General features: G+C 45.8%; 1 protein-coding gene across 1 annotated transcript; it reads right to left on the bottom strand.

The window, feature by feature from the left end:
• Positions 1–1004: 1004 nt before the first annotated feature.
• On the bottom strand, positions 1005–17139 carry LOC141110016 (urokinase plasminogen activator surface receptor-like). The gene is made up of 7 exons (XM_073601262.1): positions 16992–17139; positions 13621–13734; positions 9981–10130; positions 5421–5558; positions 5187–5330; positions 3569–3694; positions 1005–1560 (listed from the first exon to the last, which is right to left on the bottom strand). Exons 1-7 carry the CDS (start codon positions 17044–17046, stop codon positions 1322–1324), a joined length of 966 nt encoding a protein of 321 aa, XP_073457363.1. The 5' UTR covers positions 17047–17139; the 3' UTR covers positions 1005–1321.
• Between the last annotated feature and the right edge of the window lie 3593 nt (positions 17140–20732).

Below are 20732 nucleotides of genomic sequence, written 5' to 3' on the forward strand. Positions count from 1 at the left end.
ACAGCACACACAGCTATTCCTGTAGGGCCCCCACTAGTATACCAAATTAAAGCAGATCTCCAGCTTTATGTAGTAAAAGTGCCCAACCTTGCCAATCTACCCCCCAGAAAAAAAAAAAATATTCATGCCTTTTTCATGCAGTGTTCTAGCCAGTCTGGTGGCTGGCTTTACAGGAGTTTTCTTTTTCGGCAGCAGGGAATGGGGCAGTCTTTCTAGACTGAATGGTGCTTTGTAATGACATGTGAGTGCCACTCAGTACTTTGACCCCTGGGCTACGTGATGACGCACCCACACGGGGTAGAGCAGCAATAGGTTAGGCTCAAAGAAAATGAGCAGAATGACATAATTGTCATTCTAGCTCACAAGGCCCACAGGCCGAATGCAGCCCACCAGGCTATTTCATGTGGCCCTCACCCTCCTTATCTCAACTCCCCCCTTTTCTCAGCAGTCAGCAGCAGAGAGGAGCACAAAATTCCTCCTCCAGATCCTGTACCTCTCTGTGCAGCTGCAGCATCCCCTCATTTCCGTCTCACCAGCGTCAGTATTCAGCAATCTTCAGCAGGACTCCAGGCCTCCTCTGGTCCTCCTCCAGACCCTGCACTTTCTGCTTCTCAGCTGCACCCAAGCTTCTTCCTGGCAGCAGCACAAGGTATGTGGGGTGCATTGTGATGTAATGGAAGGTGGGGGAAATCTTGACATTTGATGGTGGTGGTGGGGGGAGGCTCTTGACAGCTGATGTAAAGGGGGTGGTGTGCTCTGGACATCTAGTATTATAGATACAACCAGCCCTTTGAGGGCAACCACATGCTGATGTAGCCCGCAATGAAATTGAGTTTGACACCCTTGTTCTAACTGAACACAATGGGTGGTTCTAGGCCAAGGGTGAAGCTGGGGACAGTGCTGGAGTGTGGAAGTGTGGAAGTGTGGAAAGAGTAAGTAAATCTTGGGCTTGTTTTTGTTTTTTTTTTTGTTTTTTATTTAATAAAGGATGATGGGGACCAAAAAATGAATAAAAATTTAATTGGAGTTGCACATTGAAATCAGAGGTTAAGATACTTACAAATACATATTTCAACACTTGGCAGACATTTTAAGAGGGAGTCCCAAAAAAGAACAGGTAGCTTTCGAAATTTTTTCTTCCTATACTTTCCACCACTGATGGTCAGCATTCATAAGATAAATGTGGGCAAGAAATCAGTTTTTAGTATCAGCCCAAACAAAAGGTGTCTTGCAATTGGTTTCTACCATTTTGTGTGCTGTTACAAAGTTAGACCATCTTTATACATTTTATTAACATATTGGCCTTTATCATCTTGATTGTTCATAGTAATGTCCATCGAAATCCCAAAAGTACCAACAAAGTGACCACTACAATGTAGACACTGCCGCGTGCCATGGTTGATCCAGACGGGAAATAGGATGCAACGTTTCCACTGTTACATAGGTTGCCCGTGCAGCAGTACAACTTCTGACTGGCCTGGAGGGACATGGAGGTTGATAAACCGTAACACACGTCCGCAGAGCAGCACCCCCGCAGCAGAGTGTTCCCTCTGGGAAAGCCTGGGCAAACACAAGCAGATCAGAATAAGAAGATTGTGAAACCATCAAAATAATTATTGTACAGTATCTCACAAAAGTGAGTACACCCCTCACATTTTTGTAGATATTTTATTATATCTTTTCATGTGACAACACTGAAGAAATGACACTTTGCTACAATGTAAAGTAGTGAATGTACAGCTTGTATAACAGTGTAAATGTGTTGTCCCCTCACAATAACTCAACACACAGCCATTAATGTCTAAACCACTGGCAACAAAAGTGAGTACACCCCTAAGTTAAAATTGGGCCCAAAGTGTCAATATTTTGTGTGGCCACCATTATTTTCCAGCACTGCCTTAACCCTCTTGGGCATGGAGTTCACCAGAGCTTCACAGGTTGCCACTGGAGTCCTCTTCCACTCCTCTATGATGACATCGAGGAGCTGGTAGATGTTAGAGACCTTGCGCTCCTCCACCTTCCGTTTGAGGATGCCCCACCGATGCTCAATAAGGTTTAGGTCTAGAGATATGCTTGGCCAGTCCATCACCTTTACCCTCAGCTTCTTTAGCAAGGCAGTGGTCATCTTGGAGGTGTGTTTGGGGTTGTTATCATGTTGGAATACTGCCCTGTGGCCCAGTCTCCGAAGGGAGGGGATCATGCTCTGCTTCAGTATGTCACAGTACATGTTGGCATTCATGATTCCCTCAATGAACTGTAGCTCCCCAGTGCCGGCAGCACTCGTGCAGCCCCAGACCATAACACTCCCACCACCATGCTTACCTGTAGGCAAGACACACTTGTCTTTGTACTCCTCACCTGGTTGCCGCCACACACGCTTGACACCATCTGAACCAAATAAGTTTATCTTGGTCTCATCAGACCACAGGACAATCCATGTCCTTAGTCTGCTTGTCTTCAGCAAACTGTTTGCTGGCTTTCTTGTGCATCATCTTTAGAAGAGGCTTCCTTCTGGGAGGACAGCCATGCAGACCAATTTGATGCAGTGTGCGGCGTATGGTCTGAGCACTGACAGGCTGACCCCCCCCACCCCTTCAACCTCTGCAGTAATGCTGGCAGCACTCATGTGTCTATTTCCCAAAGACAACCTCTGGATATGACACTGTGCACGTGCACTCAACTTCTTTGGACGACCATGGTGAGGCCTGTTCTGAGTGGAACCTGTCCTGTTAAACTGCTTTATGGCCACCGTGCTGCAGCTCAGTTTCAGAGTCTTGGCAATCTTCTTATAGTCTAGGCCATCTTTATGTAGAGCAACAATTCTTTTTTTCAGATCCTCAGAGAGTTCATTGCCATGAGGTGCCATGTTGAACTTCCAGTGACCAGTATGAGAGAGTGGGAGCAATAACACCAAATTTAACACACCTGATCCCCATTCAAACCTGAGACCTTGTAACACTAACGAGTCACATGACACCGGTGAGGGAAAATGGCTAATTGGACCCAATTTGCACATTTTCACTTAGGGGTGTACTCACTTTTGTTGCCAGCGGTTTAGACATTAATGGCTGTGTGTTGAGTTATTTTGAGGGGACAGCAAATTTACACTGTTATACAAGCTGTACACTCACTACTTTATATTGTAGCAAAGTGTCATTTCTTCAGTGTTGTCACATGAAAAGATATAATAAAATATTTACAAGAATGTGCGGGGTGTGCTCACTTTTGTGAGATACTGTACATACAGTACAGAGGGTCATGCTCCTAGTTCTACAATAGAAGGTAGATCAAGGTTCTCTTAGTATAGGGCATCATGTTTGAGAACATTAATCTACCAATTCCGGTTAGAAACTGTTATAAAGAGCAATTAGCAATGTTTAGAAATCCACAACAAGCAATTACCTTTGCTATTTTTCTACAGTAAACTGAAATCTGACTGGTGGTTGTGGATCATTTCACACCAAAGAACCTTCTTAGAGCCATGAGGAACAACATCCAAAGTTACTGATAGACATAAGCATCTCCCCTTCAAATTCATAGAACAACATCAAATGAGAAGGTACATTACCTTGTGCATCCACACATGAGGTCATGTTACCGGTACATGATGTGGTGAAAGGTGTGGTGCATTCTCCCTTGCCTGTCTCATTACACGCGTAGCACTGTAGACCATTCAGAGTCTCGTTCACCTTCACTGGAGGAGGCAAACATAATCATTTCATTTAACGCATTCAGGCAGCCCAAGAACATTCACTTAAAACAAATGTGAAAATGTGTCACCCAATCCCCGACACCTAACCCTAACTGAATCTTTAGTCTACCTTATAAACACAACCCTTCCCCTATGACTTAATATCCCCTAAATTAACACTCAACACCTAAACCTTAACCTAGCCTTGACACTTAAAGCTAAAGTTTGGGATGGTGGTGGTTATATGCTCATGGGCTCTCAGGCCTACATCAAACTTTTTGCACAAAAAATGGAAAGACCCCACCTTCCCGGGTCCTATGGATGTTTTTCATTACTCAATCTAGATGCTAAAATTCTATCCAAAATCATTGCTTCACGCTTAACACCTATTCTTCCTTCCCTAATCCACCCGGCTCAGGCGGGCTTAGTCAAAGGTTTATCAGCAACGTCCAACATTCGCAACTCGCAAGGTTTTAACAGCACTCAAATATGCTAAATCACACCCATTGGAGGACTTAGCAATCATCACGCTTGATGCAGAAAAGGCCTTTGACAATGTCAACCTCAACCGGCTCTTCCTCGTACTGTTACAATTCGGCTTTACAGGGCACATTGTAGACTTTCTATGTAATATGTACTCTGGCCCGACAGCTAGGAATATAACCCTGGGGGGTATCTCAGGTGTTATCCCTCTACAAAAAGCTGAAATTTGGGTATGTCATTATTTTCATAGTTACATTGGTCCAGCTTGGAAAAAGAAATACCCCACAGAACTGGTGTCAGAGACCACGATAATAACCCCCAGCACTGGTGTGACTCGTGAGTGACCATAATAATAATCCTGAGCATTGGTGTCAGTGACTACAGTAATAACCCCCTGCACTGGTGTCAGTAACCATATTAACCCGCAGCCCAGGTGTCAGTAATTGTAATAATAACCCTCAGCATTAGTGTCAGAGACCACAATAATAATCCCCAGCATTGGTGTCAATGACCGTAACAATAACCCCCAGCATCGGTCTCAGTGACCACAATAACCCCCAGCATTGGTCTCAGTGACCACAATAATATCCCCCAGCACAGGTGTCAGTGGCCGTAAGAATAACCCTGAGCATTAGTATCAATAACGTTGATGTCAGTGACCACAATAATAAACCCCAGCGTTGGGGCCAGTGGCAGTGCTGTTAACCCCCCCCCCCCCCCCCCATTGGTGGTCAACAGCAATGTGCTTTATTCCCCTTTGCCAATATTGGTGGTCAGGGCAGGTGGTCTGTTCAGTGGCAGTGAATTTTACCCCCCTAACATTGGTGGTCAGCTGATTACACACCCACACCCTGCTCCCCCACCAATGAGGTCGGGAATATACCGCATATTAGGCACCAGGAATTTAAGGTGACACAGCTTCACTTAGTTACTAAAAAACTTTGCTAGGTGAATAGTCTACTTTATTATTAAGTCAACCCCAGTGCATGCATCTGAGATCAGCAGAGTTTACCTGTATTCACACCCTGGTTGCAGTTGTTGTACCCACAGCATGATATCTCAGAATACATTTTTACACCACCACTGTTATAATACAGTTTTCGTCCACAGAGATTTCCAGTTCCACAGCCTTTGATCACCACATCTGAGCTGGAACCTGCAGAGGCAAAAAATTGTGTTATCGATACATGTGTCTGTATGGCAATCACACACATAGACTACATATATAGTCTGCCATGTGTCTCACCATTGACATACACGGTGGTGACGGTCATACACCGATCCTGCACTCCGGCACACTGGACTGAGGTTAGGTTGGAAGTTGCACAGGTGCTGCTGTTCCCCTGACATCTCTGGCAGAAGAGTGCCGCCACAGGCACACGAGCTGGAAACAAGATCAACCAGGATTATATGGTGGCAGGTTTTATGGCAGGATACTAGCTATGGTGTAACTACAGGAAGGCTGACAACAACAACATTTTCCAGGGACATTTTGCTACTGCACACACTTTATGGACACTATAGAGATTTACTAAAGCTGGAGCACTCAGAATCTTGTGCAGCTGTGCATGGTAGGTTACTCTTTCTCACCCCCCTCTCTCTTTCCCCCTCCCTCTCTCCCCCTCATCCATTTCTCTCCATGTCCCCCATCTCTCTCTCCTTACTATTCCTATCTCTTTTCCTAGCAGGAGGGGGGGAGAACTGTTGCAGGCTAGCGGGGGGGTTACTACTCCACAGTCCACCAGAGACCCCGCATAGCCACCAAAGACCTGCATAGCCACCAGAGACCCCACATAGTCACCAGAGACCCCGCATAGCCACCAGAGACCTATATAGCCACCAGACAGACCATATTCACCAGAGACCCCGCATAGCCACCAGAGACCCTGCATAGCCACCAAAGACCCTCATAGCCACCAGAGACCCAGCATAGCCAGCAGAGACCGAACACAGCCACCAGACCCCACATAGCCACCAGAGACCCCGCATAGCCACCAGAGACATGCATAGCCACCAGAGACCCCACATAGCCACCAGAGACCCCGCTTAGCCACCAGAGACCCACATAGCCACCAGAGACCCCACATAGCCACCAGAGACCCCGCATAGCCACCAGAGACCCTGCATAGCCACCAGAGACCCGCATAGCCACCAGAGACCCTGCATAGTCACCAGAGACCCGCATAGCCACCACAGACCCGCATAGACACCAGAGACCCCACATAGCCACCAGAGACCCCGCATAGCCACCAGAGACCCTGCATAGTCACCAGAGACCCGCATAGCCACCACAGACCCGCATAGACACCAGAGACCCCACATAGCCACTAGACACCCCGCATAGCCACCAGAGACCCGCATAGCCACCAGACTGCACATAGCCACCAGAGACCCGCATAACCACCAGAGACCCCACATAGCCACCAGAGACCCCGCATAGCCACCAGAGACCCTCATAGCCACCAGAGACCCACATAGCCACCAGAGATCTGCATAGCCACCAGACTGCACATAGCCACCAGAGACCCCACATGGCCACCAGAGACCCCGCATAGCCACCAGAGACCCGCATAGCCACCAGAGACCCGCATAGCCACCAGAGACCCCGCATAGCCACCAGACTGCACATAGCCTCTAGAGACCCGCATAGCCACCAGAGACCCCGCATAGCCACCAGAGACCTGCATAGCCACCAGAGACCCTACATAGCCACCAGGGACCTTGCATAACCATCAGAGACCCACATAGCCACCAGAGACCCCACATAGCCAGCAGAGACCCACATAGCCACCAGACTGCACATAGCCACCAGAGACCCCACATAGCCCCCAGAGATCCGCATAGCCACCAGACTGCACATAGCCACCAGAGACCCCACATAGCAACCAGAGACCCCGCATTGCCACCAGAGACCCCGCATAGCCATCAGACTGCACATAGCCTCCAGAGACCCGCATAGCCACCAGAGACCCTACATAGCCACCAGAGACCTTATATAGCCACCAGAGACCCACATAGCCACCAGAGGGCCCACATAGCCACCAGAGACCCTGCATAGCCAGCAGAGACCCACATAGCCACCAGACTGCACATAGCCACCAGAGACCCGCATAGCCACTTGAGAAGGAAGGGGTGGGACAAATTTAAATGGGGGATGCGCCCGATTTTAGTCTTGCCTAGGGCAGCACAAAACCAAAATACACCACTGATGGTAGCCAGTCAGCTTCTAACTTCAGCTTGTTTAACTTTAAGCTTTGACAATAAAACCCAGAAGCTGATTGGTTTCCATATAGAGCTGCACTGGATTTTCTATGCTCCAGTAATAACCCACCATGCATCTTAAACTGTATATTTAAAAAACTTCAAACAAATAAACAAGAACACCCTTTCGTTAAAGCAAAATAAATAAATAAATAAATACACAGATGAAATATATATAAGAGAACTGTTTTATCTGCTAAATAATTAGGATTTCTGTTCATCCAGTCCTGAGTTTTACACATTTCTGCCACACAGCACAGCCATGTCTGACAAGACAGGAGACCTGACTTTACCCGAAGGGGCAGCGATGTGGGTGACACCATTCTCCGCATGTGGCCACATGGCTATATTTGGTCAATGACATTGTTCAAGCATGGCCATTTAACCATATTAGGTCAATGATGTCACCAGACTCCCCAGCTGCTGGCCCAATCAGCCCTGGCCAGAGAATTCCCCACTCTGCGGCCGCATGTAACAAATGGGGTGCTGGTGACATCATTGACCTAGTATGGCCACATGACCAAAGTTGGGGAAAGTCATTGACCAAATATGGCTTTATTAGGTCAATGGTGTCTCCAGCCTCCCTGCTCCTTTGTTATGTGTGGCTGTGGCCAGAAAATTCCACTGCTACAGCTGGTTGGGCTGATGGCCTACTATCATGTGGTAGTTTCCCATGGGTTTGGGCCAGCCCAAACATTAGCTCATGTTTAACCACTTGATGGCCAGCTATGTACCCGTACCTTGCTGGACTTCAAGTTTTTATCATGGGATGATGTCTGCAGCTGCAGACATCATCCCAGTATTGTTTTTTTCAGCTGCACATCAGCTCTTTAAGACACCGTATGAGGTGTGCATGCGTGCCCGCAGCGTGTCCCCGGAGCCGATGCAAGTGCCCGGCGGGTGCCATGACTGCCAGGTACCCGCGATTGCTTGTGACAGAGCGAGAACCAGGATCTGTGTGTGTAAAGACACAAATCCCGGTTCTGTCAGGGGAGAGGAGAAAGATTGTGTGTTCCTACTAAGTAGGAACACCGATCTCTCTCCTCCCCACGTCAGTCCCATCTCCCCCACAGTTAGAACACACATAGGGAACACAGTTAACCCCTTGGTTGCCCCCTAGTGTTAACCCCTTCCCTGCCAGTGACATTTATACAGTAATCAGTGCATATTTCACTCCAAAGACATGCTAATAGGTTAATTGGCTTCTGTCTAAATTGGCCCTAGTATATGAATGTGAGTTAGGGACCTTAGATTGTGGGCTCCTTGAGGGTAGGGAGTGATGTGAATGTACAATGTATATGTAAAGCGCTGCGTAAATTGACAGCGCTATATAAGTACCTCAAATAATAATAATTATAATATTTATAGCACTGATCGCTGTATAAATGTCACTGGTCCCAAAAATGTGTCAAAAGGGTCTGATTTGTCTGCTGCAATATCACAGTCCCGATAAAAATCGCTGATCTTCGCCATTACTAGTAAAAAAAAATAATAATAATAAAAATGCCATAAATCTATCCCCTACTTTGTAGACGCTATAACTTTTGCACAAACTAATCAATATACGCTTATTGTGATTTTTATTACCAAAAATATGTAGAAGAATATATATCGGACTAAACTGAGGAAAAAATTTGTTTTTGTTGTTTAAAAAATTGGGATATTTATTATAGCAAAAACTAAAAGATATTGGGGGTTATTTACGAAAGGCAAATCCACTTTGCACTACAAGTGCAAACTACAAGTGCAAAGTGCACTTGAAATTGCACTGAAAGTGCACTTGGAAGTGCAGTCGCTCTAAATCTAAAGGGGTAGATCTGAAATGAGTGGAAGCTCTGCTGATTTTATCATCCAATCATGTGCAAGCTAAAATGCTGTTTCTTATTTTCATTGCATGTGCTCCTCAGATCTACAGTGACAGCACTTCCAAGTGCACTTTGCACTTGTAGTGCAAAGTGGATTTGCCTTTCATAAATAACCTACATTGTGTCTTTTTTCAAAATTGTCGCTCTTCTTTTGTTTATAGCGCAAAAAATAAAGACCGCAGAGGTGATCAAATACCACCAAAAAAAAAGCTCTATTTGTGGGAAAAAAAGGATGTAAAATTTGCTTGGGTACAGCGTCGCACAACCGCGCAATTGTCAGTTAAAGCGACGCAGTGCCGTATCGCAAAAAATGGCCTGGTCAGGAAGGGGGTAAATTCTTCCGGGGCTGAAGTGGTTAAATGAACACCAATTTTTTAAGCATTTGGACTCTCGGTTCATTAGTCTGGCACTCTTATTGGTCTTTATATATATTTCCATTTATATATGTCCATTACAGCTGTCATATGACTCGCAATGTTGCTTCCAGAGCCGTATTGGCTCTGGAAGTTTCAGGCTATATTACAAAGGGACTCCTCTCAAACCAAGCCTGATGTTTGACGAGATGTGTGGCCTCTGGCCACTCCACCTGATGCGTTTCGTCCCTCCTGAAACACGTCAGTGCATTTTGTATTACATGTGAGTATTGTCAAGCTTTTGGAACCGAAGACTTTGTTTCTCACCATAGACTGTGGCGTTGTTACACATATTTGTTTCGCAGCAATAGGAACTTATATATGTCTTCTTAAAGCCCAAGTCCATATACACTGACTGGTTACACCGGAGTCCCTGAGAACAGCCCTTGTATGTCTTCTCGGTGATGATCCCATTCTCTGCAAGAATACAATCCTGTTAGTTCAGTTTAGGATCAATAGCTTCATTTCCTTGCCATTTGTTAAATTGTACAAAAAATGACAAATAACAGAAATACTATAAAACATGCAAAATGTATGTATCTAATTTATATATTGTTTCTTTTTTGCAGCAATTAACAAAAAAAATACATTTTCACAAAGTCCTCTTCCTCCTCACAGAAGATTGGAATTTTAGGGTCCTTTCACACTTGAATGCGGAACGGGCAACCCGCGTTCCATGCAGGTCTCCCACACCGTATTGAAACCGCACTGCCCTTGCAATCTGCCGTGGGTGTCAGTGCAATGTTAATGACACCCCAAAAGCAGGTCGAAAACGCAGTGTGTTCGCCCCCAACAGATCGCATAGTACAAAAGTTGCAGTGCGCTTTCAAAAATGGTGCATGCGCTACTTTTGGTGTGGTGCGGTGCCTTTTCAGCCCATTAAAAATGAATCAGCTGAAATCGCACTGCAATGACCTGCCCCGTTCACATCTTGCGATTTGGGATTACAAAGATCCCAAACCGCGCAGGGACTGCAGCACAGCGCGCTGCCCCATTTTTGAGGGTCATTATCCTTCAATGGCACCCCAAAATGTGATGCGATACTGCTGCGATGGTTGTGCGACAGGATCGTATGACAATCCCAGCCAACCGCGCCTATAGGAATCGCGTGAAGCTTGTTACCCAAAAAGGAGCAGGAGCTTGGTTTTGGGTGACAAACGCACACAGGGCAACCCATTCAAGTGAATAGGCTGCCCTATGCAGCACGCAGAATCGCGTGAAAATCATGATGTCAGAATCGTGGAGCGGGAAGGCTTGTTTCTTCTATGCGATAAGGTGAACAGGGCCTGAATTACACAGGAACGCGCAGTATATTCCTGTGTGATTCTTAGTGTGAATGGACCCTAAAATGTATCTAAACTGAAAGTGGTTATAACCTCTTACATATACCTAGTGAACAAATCCTCCTACATAAGTTGTACCTGTTTATCTGCTGCACTTTCTTCTCTACACCTGCTCAAAGTGCTGAATTTTAAAGCTTGTCTGAGAGTTCAGAAAAAAAAGGCACAGAGAGCTGAAGTTACACTCTGCAGAGCTCAGTGAGGAGAGCTCTGAGAGGTGATTGGAGGGAAGGGACATACCCCCCCTCCACACAGCACACAGGAACAGAGCTGAAGCTGTCAATCACCGACTGTGTGCTGGAGTTCCCTCCCTTGTCATCTTTTTTCTCTTGGTGTCAGGAAACCTTGTCAGGAGTGACTCATTCTGACAGCAGAGGAACGAAGCAGCAGACCAAAGTGACACTTAGTGCTCTGGATGGAGACAAGTACACACTGTAGAGGGATATGCTTTGTTCATATTTCGTGTCTGAGGTTTACAACAACTTTAAGAATAAAGATGTGATATATTGTAGCTTCCCAGATCTGGTGGCTGCATTTGTTTTGTTTTTCTTTTTTTTTTTCTTTTCTTTCACCTGGTGATCCTGCCAGTAATACATTTCCTGTCCTATGGTGGCAACACTTACTCACTGCACTTTATCTATGAAGGAGCAGTGTTTTCTTGTTACTAATGATGGGCTAAGGTTGGGGCTGAAGCCGGTTCCTCCCCAACCAGCGGGAATCAAATGATAGCAGGCCACTGTTCCAATCAGCCAAGCCCATAGGAAGCTGTCACATGATAGCAGACCGTTCAATCAGCTGAAATCTCCCTACTCTGCGACTGCATGTGACAAAGGGGCAGGGATGCTGGTGACATCAATTCCCTAATATGGCTCTATTAAGCCAATGATGTCTCCGGCAGCCCCACCTCTTTGTTATGTGCCGCTGCAGGGCCAGGAATTCCCTGGCTGCAGCTGATTGGACGGGTGGCCCGCTATCATGTGACAGCCTCCTGCGAGTTCAGGCTGAGTTGGGTCTGGCTTGAACCTTAGCTGATCTTTCCTTGTCACCCTAGGACAGGAAGCTTGCTAGGACTACAAAACACCCCCTATCTCCCTGTCTCCATAACATAGGGGAGGTGTTTTGTAGTCCAAAGAGACAGGAACTCTAAAACAATGTCAACTGTTAACAGTACAGCACAGGACGTTATCAGCTCAATGGGTTTTTGGCAGGATCAGCCCTGCTTTTCCTTTTATATTGGCTTTTAAAAATAACAAAAATCAAGAAATTCAGTGACATACAGTACTGTATGTCCAAACCTGCGCAAAGTAGGCACACGCCCCCAGAGACACAGGAAGAATGGATGTGCAGAAAATAAATGGTTAAACCCACATATAATTACCCATAATAACAATATCCATTAGTTTAGGGGTTTTATAGAAGGTTTCAAGCAATCCTGTGCATCAGAGAAGTTATAGAAGCCTATTTCTGTACTGGCCATGCACACTGACGCGTTTCGTCCTGCCCATGGGGCTTATTTATGGTTGGGGTGCGTCTTGTGGTACATTATCCTTGTCCTCATACATTCAATGACATACCTCCCAACCTGTGCAAAGTAGGCACACGCCCCCAGAGACACAGGGCAGGAAGAATGGATGTGCAGAAAATAAATGGTTAAACCCACATATAATTACCGATTATAACAATATTCATTAATGGTGTCCAACTTGCGGCCCTCCAGCTCTTATGGAGCTACAAGTCCCATCATGTCTCTGCCCTTGGGAGTCATGCTTGCAACTGTCAGCTTTGCAATGCCTCATGGGACTTTTCTTGCAATGCCTCATGGGTAATGTAGTTCCGCAACAGCTGGAGGGCTGCAGGTTGGGCACCCATGATTTAGGGGTTGTATAGAAGGTTTAGGACAGCCTAATGCTTTTGGTAAGGATAATGTACCACAAGCCGCATACCAAGCAATCCTGCGCATCAGGGAAATAACAGCAGTCTTGGTCTATCTTCACCCGGCCTTGCCCAACAACACGTTTCGTTCCGCCCATGGGGCTTAGCCATGGTTGCTGTGCGGCTTGTGGGACATTATCCTTATCCTCATACATTGTAAGCAGTCTGGACGGACTTTTCGCCCAGCCTGCACCCAGATTGTAATCCACCGGACATGGCTGTATAATCTGGAGCAGGGACCTGAAGATTCTATTAGGTCATAATGCTTTTGGTAATTACATAGCGGTGTATTTATTGAAAATGTACATTCATTCTGTGCGAATGAGGGCAAGATTTCATGTTGTTAGGCTATTTTTATTCTTCGGGTCAAATGTTAATGTTATTTTCCTGCGTCACTCTTTTGTTTGTGAATGATTAACATTCGACCTGGAGAGAAAACAGCCCAATAACATTTTATTTATTTTTTATTTTTTTTAATTTTATTTTTATTTAGTGTATTTTTTTAAGAGGTCTATACCTTACACCAAGAAGAGGGAAAGAGGGATTTGGTTCCAGGGACAGTTGGGAAGTATGCAATGAACTGTGCCCTATGTGTTCACTGTATGTGTGCTAAGGTTTAATCCATCATACCATACCTACAACGGTGAAGGACTGTGACATGCAGCTCGTCTGGTTGAGGATACATTGCTGTGTAGACTCTGGACAATAATATGGTAATCCTGTACACTGGGTGCATCTCAGAGAAAGACCTGGGAGAGAATCAGGTATGTGATTAGCACAACATATAATATAATTGTATCTATGTACGCTCTTTAGTGATATGATGACTGTCATCTGCTTTCAAATACTTGCATCTGCCATCCTAACTATACAATTAAAGGAGTCACCCAGGCATTTAAAGCTGAACTCCAGGCAAACAGCTAAATAAATATTTTAATTGTCAAGTTATATTTTTTTATGTTCATCCAGCCCATGCGGCAAAATACAGTAATAACATATATGATGGTTATAGTGGTGCCCTTTCTCCAACCCCCCAGCTCAAAGAACTTTGTACAAGTAATAAAAACCAAACAGGGTTTCTAACCCTTCCCTATTTTCCTAAAAGTATTTTGTTGTGTGCCCCCACTCTGAAAATCACCCATCACTTTCTGTCCTGGTTAGAACCTCCCCCCACTGTGTCCTGAACCTTAAAAGAAGTATTTATTGGAGGTGGCTTTAACTTACATCAGAGATTATGAGGTACAATCTAAAGCTGAGGTCTAGGTAAGTGTAAAATGTACCAATTGAAAGGGTTAATTGCTTATTTTGCCTAGGGGTAGAGGAATAAGCAGTTATGCCGTGTACACACGGGCGGACTTTTCGACCAGACTGGTCCGACGGAACGAATCCGTCGGACAATCCGACCGTGTGTGGGCTTCATCGGACCTACAGCGGACTTTTTCGGTCAAAAATCAGATGGACTTTAGATTTAAAACATGTTTCAAATCTTTCCGACGGATTTGAGTCCGGTCGAAAAATCCGTTCGTCTGTAGGCTAGTCCGACGGATGAAAACCGGCGCTAGGGCAGCTATTGGCTACTGGCTACTTCCTTATTTTAGTCCGGTCGTACGTCATCACATACGAATCCGTCGGACTTTGGTGTGATTGTGTGTAGGCAAGTCCGTTCGTTCGAAAGTCCATTGGAAGTCCGTCAAAAGTCCGTCGAAGGTCCGTCAGAAAGACCGTCGGACCTTTGATGCCGAAAAGTCCGCCCGTGTGTACATGGCATAACACTACCCATTTTCCTCTAATACCTTATTCCTCGTTCCCCCCACCAGCTCTTGTCCTGGGATGTGGACGGGCCATCTACATCCTCATGTACATTGCAGGACCAAGTGGATAGAACTACAATCAGATTCCTACTCATGTCGGGCAGATTCATCCTCTCTAATTGTCTTGATGATCATTGTCATTCCAAAAATTTTAGTTGTCACAAGAACAGGAGCAAACATCCCCTGACAAGACCATCCACAGCTTTCAATGCACATACTCTGGATCTTGCAGGGTAAAAGAATATCCTCCGACCCAATAGGGATGTCATGATGATGGTGCCAGTGGGAATTTTTTACATACAGCTTTGGGAACACTGACTTACTATACTGATGGATCAGATGTAGATAAGGTATTGGGGGTATAAATATTGTTTCCTTCCAGTTGTTCTACTATGGAGTTCTGAGTACATGTGTAAGTGTCTCCTTTGGAAGGTTTCTCCTCTCTTCCTATTCTGGTGACAACTGAAAATTTTGGTTCTCTCTTTCTTTTAGTGTGTTACATTGGCCACCAGGGCAAATAGCAAGAGCAAACTCCCCAAGTGGGGATACAGACAACAGTAATAAAAACTAACCAGGCGTTATAACCCATCACCCTTCCACCCAAAACTAAAAAAGAAAGTTTGGGCTTAAGATATACTGTATTTTAAATGTTACTTCCAGGCATGTTTGGTGGTCAGATGGTATAGATTAGTAGTTCTCAACCCCTTGGTTGTTGTACGGTAGCAGGTCGCGGCCTCCCTCTTCCTGGGTCTCCAGCTGCAGAGTCTCTATACTACCACAGTAAACCCAGCACCCAATTGTGCCCACAGAGCCTCCCAACCTTCCACAGACCCTTCTAGCCCCTGCAGTGCCCTCCACATTGCCTCCCAAGCTTCTCCTTCCTGGGGTTCTAGCTGCAGATCCCCTAACCTACCACAGTGCCTCCCATCTCCAATAGTGCCCCTAACCTCCCATAATTGCCTGCAGTGCCCCACAACCCCCTACAGTTCCCCAAGCCTGCTGAAGAGCATCATCCCCCATTGTGCCCCAATCCTGCTGAAGAGCATCATGCCCCACAACCTCCTACAGTTCCCCAAGCCTGCTGAAGAGCATCATCCCCCATTGTGCCCCAAGCCTGCTGAAGAGCATCATGCCCCACAACCCCCTACAGTTCCCCAAGCCTGCTGAAGAGCATCATCCCCCATTGTGCCCCCAACCTCCAACAGTGTCCCACAGTGCCTTCCAACCTCCCATAGACCCTCCTAGCCCCTGCAGTGCCCTCCATGTTGCCTCCCAAACACCCACAGAGCTTCCTAGTCCCTGCAGTGCCCTCCAGTCCCCCACAGTACCCCTGAAAAGCCCTCCAGGCTTCTGGAGAGACCCCCATCCTCTTCCAGAAACCTCATCTTCTACATGGCTATCAAGTCTGCTGCAGACTCCCCTAACTCCATCCCTCAACAGTGACACCTAGCCCAATCCAGAGCCTTCCAGCATTTCAATACGGCTACTTCCAGGCATGTTTGGTGCTCAGATGGTATAGGTCAGTGGTTCTCAACCACTGGGCTATTGGCCGACGCCAGGCCATGGCCTTCCTCCTCCTAGGCCCCCAGCCACAGATCCCATAACCTACCACAGTGCTTCATGGCTCCAATAGTGCCCCCAACTCCCATAATTGCCTGCAGTGCCCGCAATCCCCCACAGTGCCCCCAACCTCCTGCAGAGCTCTGCCCCCCCCCCCACACTGTGCCCCCAACTTCCAACAGTGTGCCACAGTGATTCCCAACCTCCCACAGACCCTCCTAGCCCCTATAGTGCCCTCCAATCTCCCACAGTACCCTGAAAAGTCCCCAGCTTTCTGAAGAGACCCCCATCTAGAAACCTCATTTTCTACAGGGCTAGCAAGTCTGTTGTAGAGTCCCCTAACCCCCCCCCCAACAGTGACAACTAGTCCCATCCAGAGTCATCCATCATTTCAGTACATGTTTTGTATTCCCATACTTTTAAAGTGTGACTTTATAACTTTTTATACTGTTGGGACTTATAAGGTTTGGAATAATTTAGGTCTTGAAAAGGTTGAGGACCACTGGTACAGATAGACGCTAACCAAGTGCAATCTTATATTGTCTTCCAGGGCTTACTATTCTTTCACCTCCTTAGAGATGAAGATTGATCCTACTTCCAAATGTATACACAATATATATCTATAGTGTACTCACCCGCGGGTAGAAGAGCGAAGAGGAGATGAAGTATCAGCAACTTGCTCATTTTCATGAATTCTCCTTATTTTTTGTTTCTTTGACTCATTTGTCTGTCCCCGATAGACCTGGTCTACCCGGCTGTACCTGTCCCTCCCTCCTGCCTCCCTCCCTCTTACCTTCCACTCCCTGCTGATATTTTCAGCTTTTCTGACCCGTCTGCATATTTTGCAGTCTTTTGTTGCAGAACAGTGACAGTGAGAAGGAGTATGGATTGTACTGTGTTCTACAGAGAAAGAACTTATAGTGTAAGATTTAAAGCTTGGAGAAAGAATGGGAGGAAAAGTGGAGATTCTGGCCTTTTAAATTCTAAATAGAGATGAAGCATAAGAGCCAAATTAAGAGTTTTCATTTCTCCCGGAATGGTAGTTTACTTTTTTTAAATCACAGAGTTCAATTTACTTTTATATTAGAGAAAGGCTCGATTTAACCACTTCAGCCCCGGAAGCTTTTCCTGCTTAATGACCAGGCCATTTTTTTGCGATACGGCACTGCGTTGTTTTAATTGACAATTGCGCGGTCGTGCGATGCTGCACCCAAACAAAATTGACGTCTTTTTTTTCCCACAAATAGAGCTTTCTTTTGGTGGTATTTGATCGCCTTTGCAGTTTTTATTTTTTGCGCTATAAGCAAAAAAAGAGCGACAATTTTGAAAAAAACACAATATTTTGTACTAAGCAAATTTTTTCCTCAGTTTAGGCCGATATGTATTCTTCTACATATTTTTGGTAAAAAAAATCGCAGTAAGCATATATTGATTGGTTTGCGCAAAAGTTATAGCGTCCACAAAATAGGGGATAGATTTATAACATTTTTCTTATTATTTATTTTTTTTACTAGTAATGGCGGCGATCTGTGATTTTTATTGGGACTGTGTCATTATGGTGGACACATCGGACACTTTTGACACATTTTTGGGACCATTGGCATTTATACAGCGATCAGTGCTATAAAAATGCACTGATTACTGTAAAAATGCCACTGGCAGGGAAGAGGTTAACACTAGGGAGCGATCGAGGGGTTAACTGTGTTCCCTAGTACGTATTTCTAACTGAATGGGGATGGGACTGACTAGAGGAAGTGACGGATCGTTGTTCCTAGCTAATAGGAACACAGGATCTGTCTCTCCTTTCAGAACAGAACAGGGAAGTGTGTGTTTACACACACTCATTCCGGTTCTTCCTCTCGTGCTCGCGATCGCTCGTGGCCGGCGGTCATTGCAACCGTCGGCCACTAGCATCGGCACCCCTGCTGTGCAGAGGGCACGAGCGCGCCTGCTATCCCGATCTCGCAAGCCAACGTATAGCTACTACGGTTTGCGGAATCCTGCCGACCTGCTGCAGTAAAATGACGGCGGCTAGTCGGCAAGCGGTTAACTGACAATTGCGCGGTCATGTGACCTTGTATCCAAACAAAATGTATGTCCCTTGGATAGAGCTTTCTTTTGGTGGTATTTGATCACCTCTGCGGTTTTTATTTTTTACGCTATAAACAAAAAAAGAGCGACAATTTTGAAAAAAAAAAACAATATTTTTTACTTTTTGCTATAATAAATATCCTCAAAAATGTTTTTAAAAACAAATTTCTTCATCACATTCTTCTACATATTTCTGGTAAAAATTTGCAATAAGCGTATATTGATTGGTTTGCGCAAAAGTTATAGCGTTTACAAAATAGGGGATAGATTTATGGCATTTTTTGGGCATTCTTATTGTTTTATTTTTTTTTACTAGTAAAGGCAGTGATCTGAGATTTTTAGCGGTACTGTCACATTGCGGCGGACAGATCGGACACTTTTGACACTATTTTGGGACCATTGACATTTATACAGTGATCAGTGCTATAAAAATGCACTGATTACTGTGTAAATGTCACTGGCAGGGAAGAGGTTAACACTAGGGGGCGATCAAGGGGTTAAATATGTTCTCTCGTGAGTGTTTCTTAATGTGGGGGGGATGGGACTGACTGGGGGAGGAGACAGATTGCTGTTTGTAATTACTACAAACAGCAGATCTGTCTTTTCTCTCCTGTCAGAACGAGGATTTGTGTGTTTACACACACAAATCCCCATTCTGGCTCTCATGCCTGTGATCGCGGGTGGCTGGCGGCTATAGCGCCCACCGGCAACGAGCACTGGGTCCCCCACCACGCAACGGGTGCATGCGCGCCTGCTATGGCCCTTAAAGGAGCCGACGTACCCATACGGCGATTCTCGGGAACACGCCATTTTGCCGACGTATATCGGTATGAGTCGGTCGGCAAGTGGTTAAAGCAGTGGTCTCCACACTGTGGGCTGAGGGCCTTTGCTAGCCTTTATCTGGCCCTTGGGGCACTATTCCATCCACTGATATAAGGCATTATTCCTTCCACTGACACCAGTGATGGGGCACTATTTCTCTCACTGACACCAACAATGGGGCATGATTCCTCCCACTAACACCAAAGATGAGGCACTATTCCTCCCACTGACACCAATGATGTAGCACTAATATCATCAGTGATGGGGCACTAGCCCACCCAAGGACACCAAAGATGGGGCACTATTCCTTCCACTGACACCAGTGATGGGGCATTATTTCTCTAACTGACACCAACGATGGGGCACGATTTCTCCCACTAACACAAAAGATGGGGCACTATTCCTCCCACTGACACCAACGATGGGGAACGTTTCCTTCCACTTGCACCAATGATGGAGCACTAATATCATCAGTGATGGGGCACTATCCCTCCCAAGGACACCAACGATGGGGCATTATCCCTCCCAAGGACACCAATGATGGGGCACAATTTCTCTAACTGACACCAACGATGGGGCACTATTCCTCCCACTAACACCAGTGATGGGGCAATAATTCTCTAACTGACACCAATGATGGGGTATTATTCCTCCTACTGATACCAGTGATGGGGCACTATTTCTCTAACTGACACTAACAATAGGGCACCATTCCTCCCACTAACACCAAAGATGGGGCACTATTCCTCCCACTGACACCAACGATGGGGCACTATTCCTCCCACTGATCAATGATGGAACACTAATATCATCAGTGATGGGGCACTATCCCTCCCAAGGACACCAACAATGGGGCACTATTCCTTCCACTGACACCAGTGATGGGGCACTATTTCTCTAACTGACACCAATGATGGGGCACTATTCCTACCACTAACACCAGTGATGGGGCACTATTTCTCTAACTGACACCAATGATGGGTTATTATTCCTCCCACTGATACCAAAGGGGGGGGCAATATTCCTCTTCCTACTGACCACTGGTGCTATTTATTTTTTTTACTCCCTTTGGCCACCAAGCCTACGGCATTTTTTACTCTCATTGATGCTGGCCCCAAGACATTTCTACCCCAAGTGGCCACAATCTGCCCTCCCCTGAAATCTGAATGAAAGTAAACATGTCCTTTGTTTGGAACGTTTGGAGATCCCTGCTTTTAAGGATAAGTCTACTTTCAAGCAATAGATATTGTTACATATAAAAAACACTCTCCCCTTCCACAGATCTGCACTTACCTCAATATCACTGCAGCGCCCTCTCCAGTCCTTCATCACCTGCCATAGAAATTAGGACGCCGTACAATGGTGTTTTTTTTCCTGTTGGGGGCCCATTAAAGAATTGGTTACGGGGGCCCTGTGATTTCCATTGACGCCCCTGATTACCTCTAAAACTATTTGTCGCTAAT

This window comes from Aquarana catesbeiana, linkage group LG10 (assembly GCF_042186555.1).
Source record: "Aquarana catesbeiana isolate 2022-GZ linkage group LG10, ASM4218655v1, whole genome shotgun sequence".
Taxonomy (NCBI): Eukaryota; Metazoa; Chordata; class Amphibia; order Anura; family Ranidae; genus Aquarana; species Aquarana catesbeiana.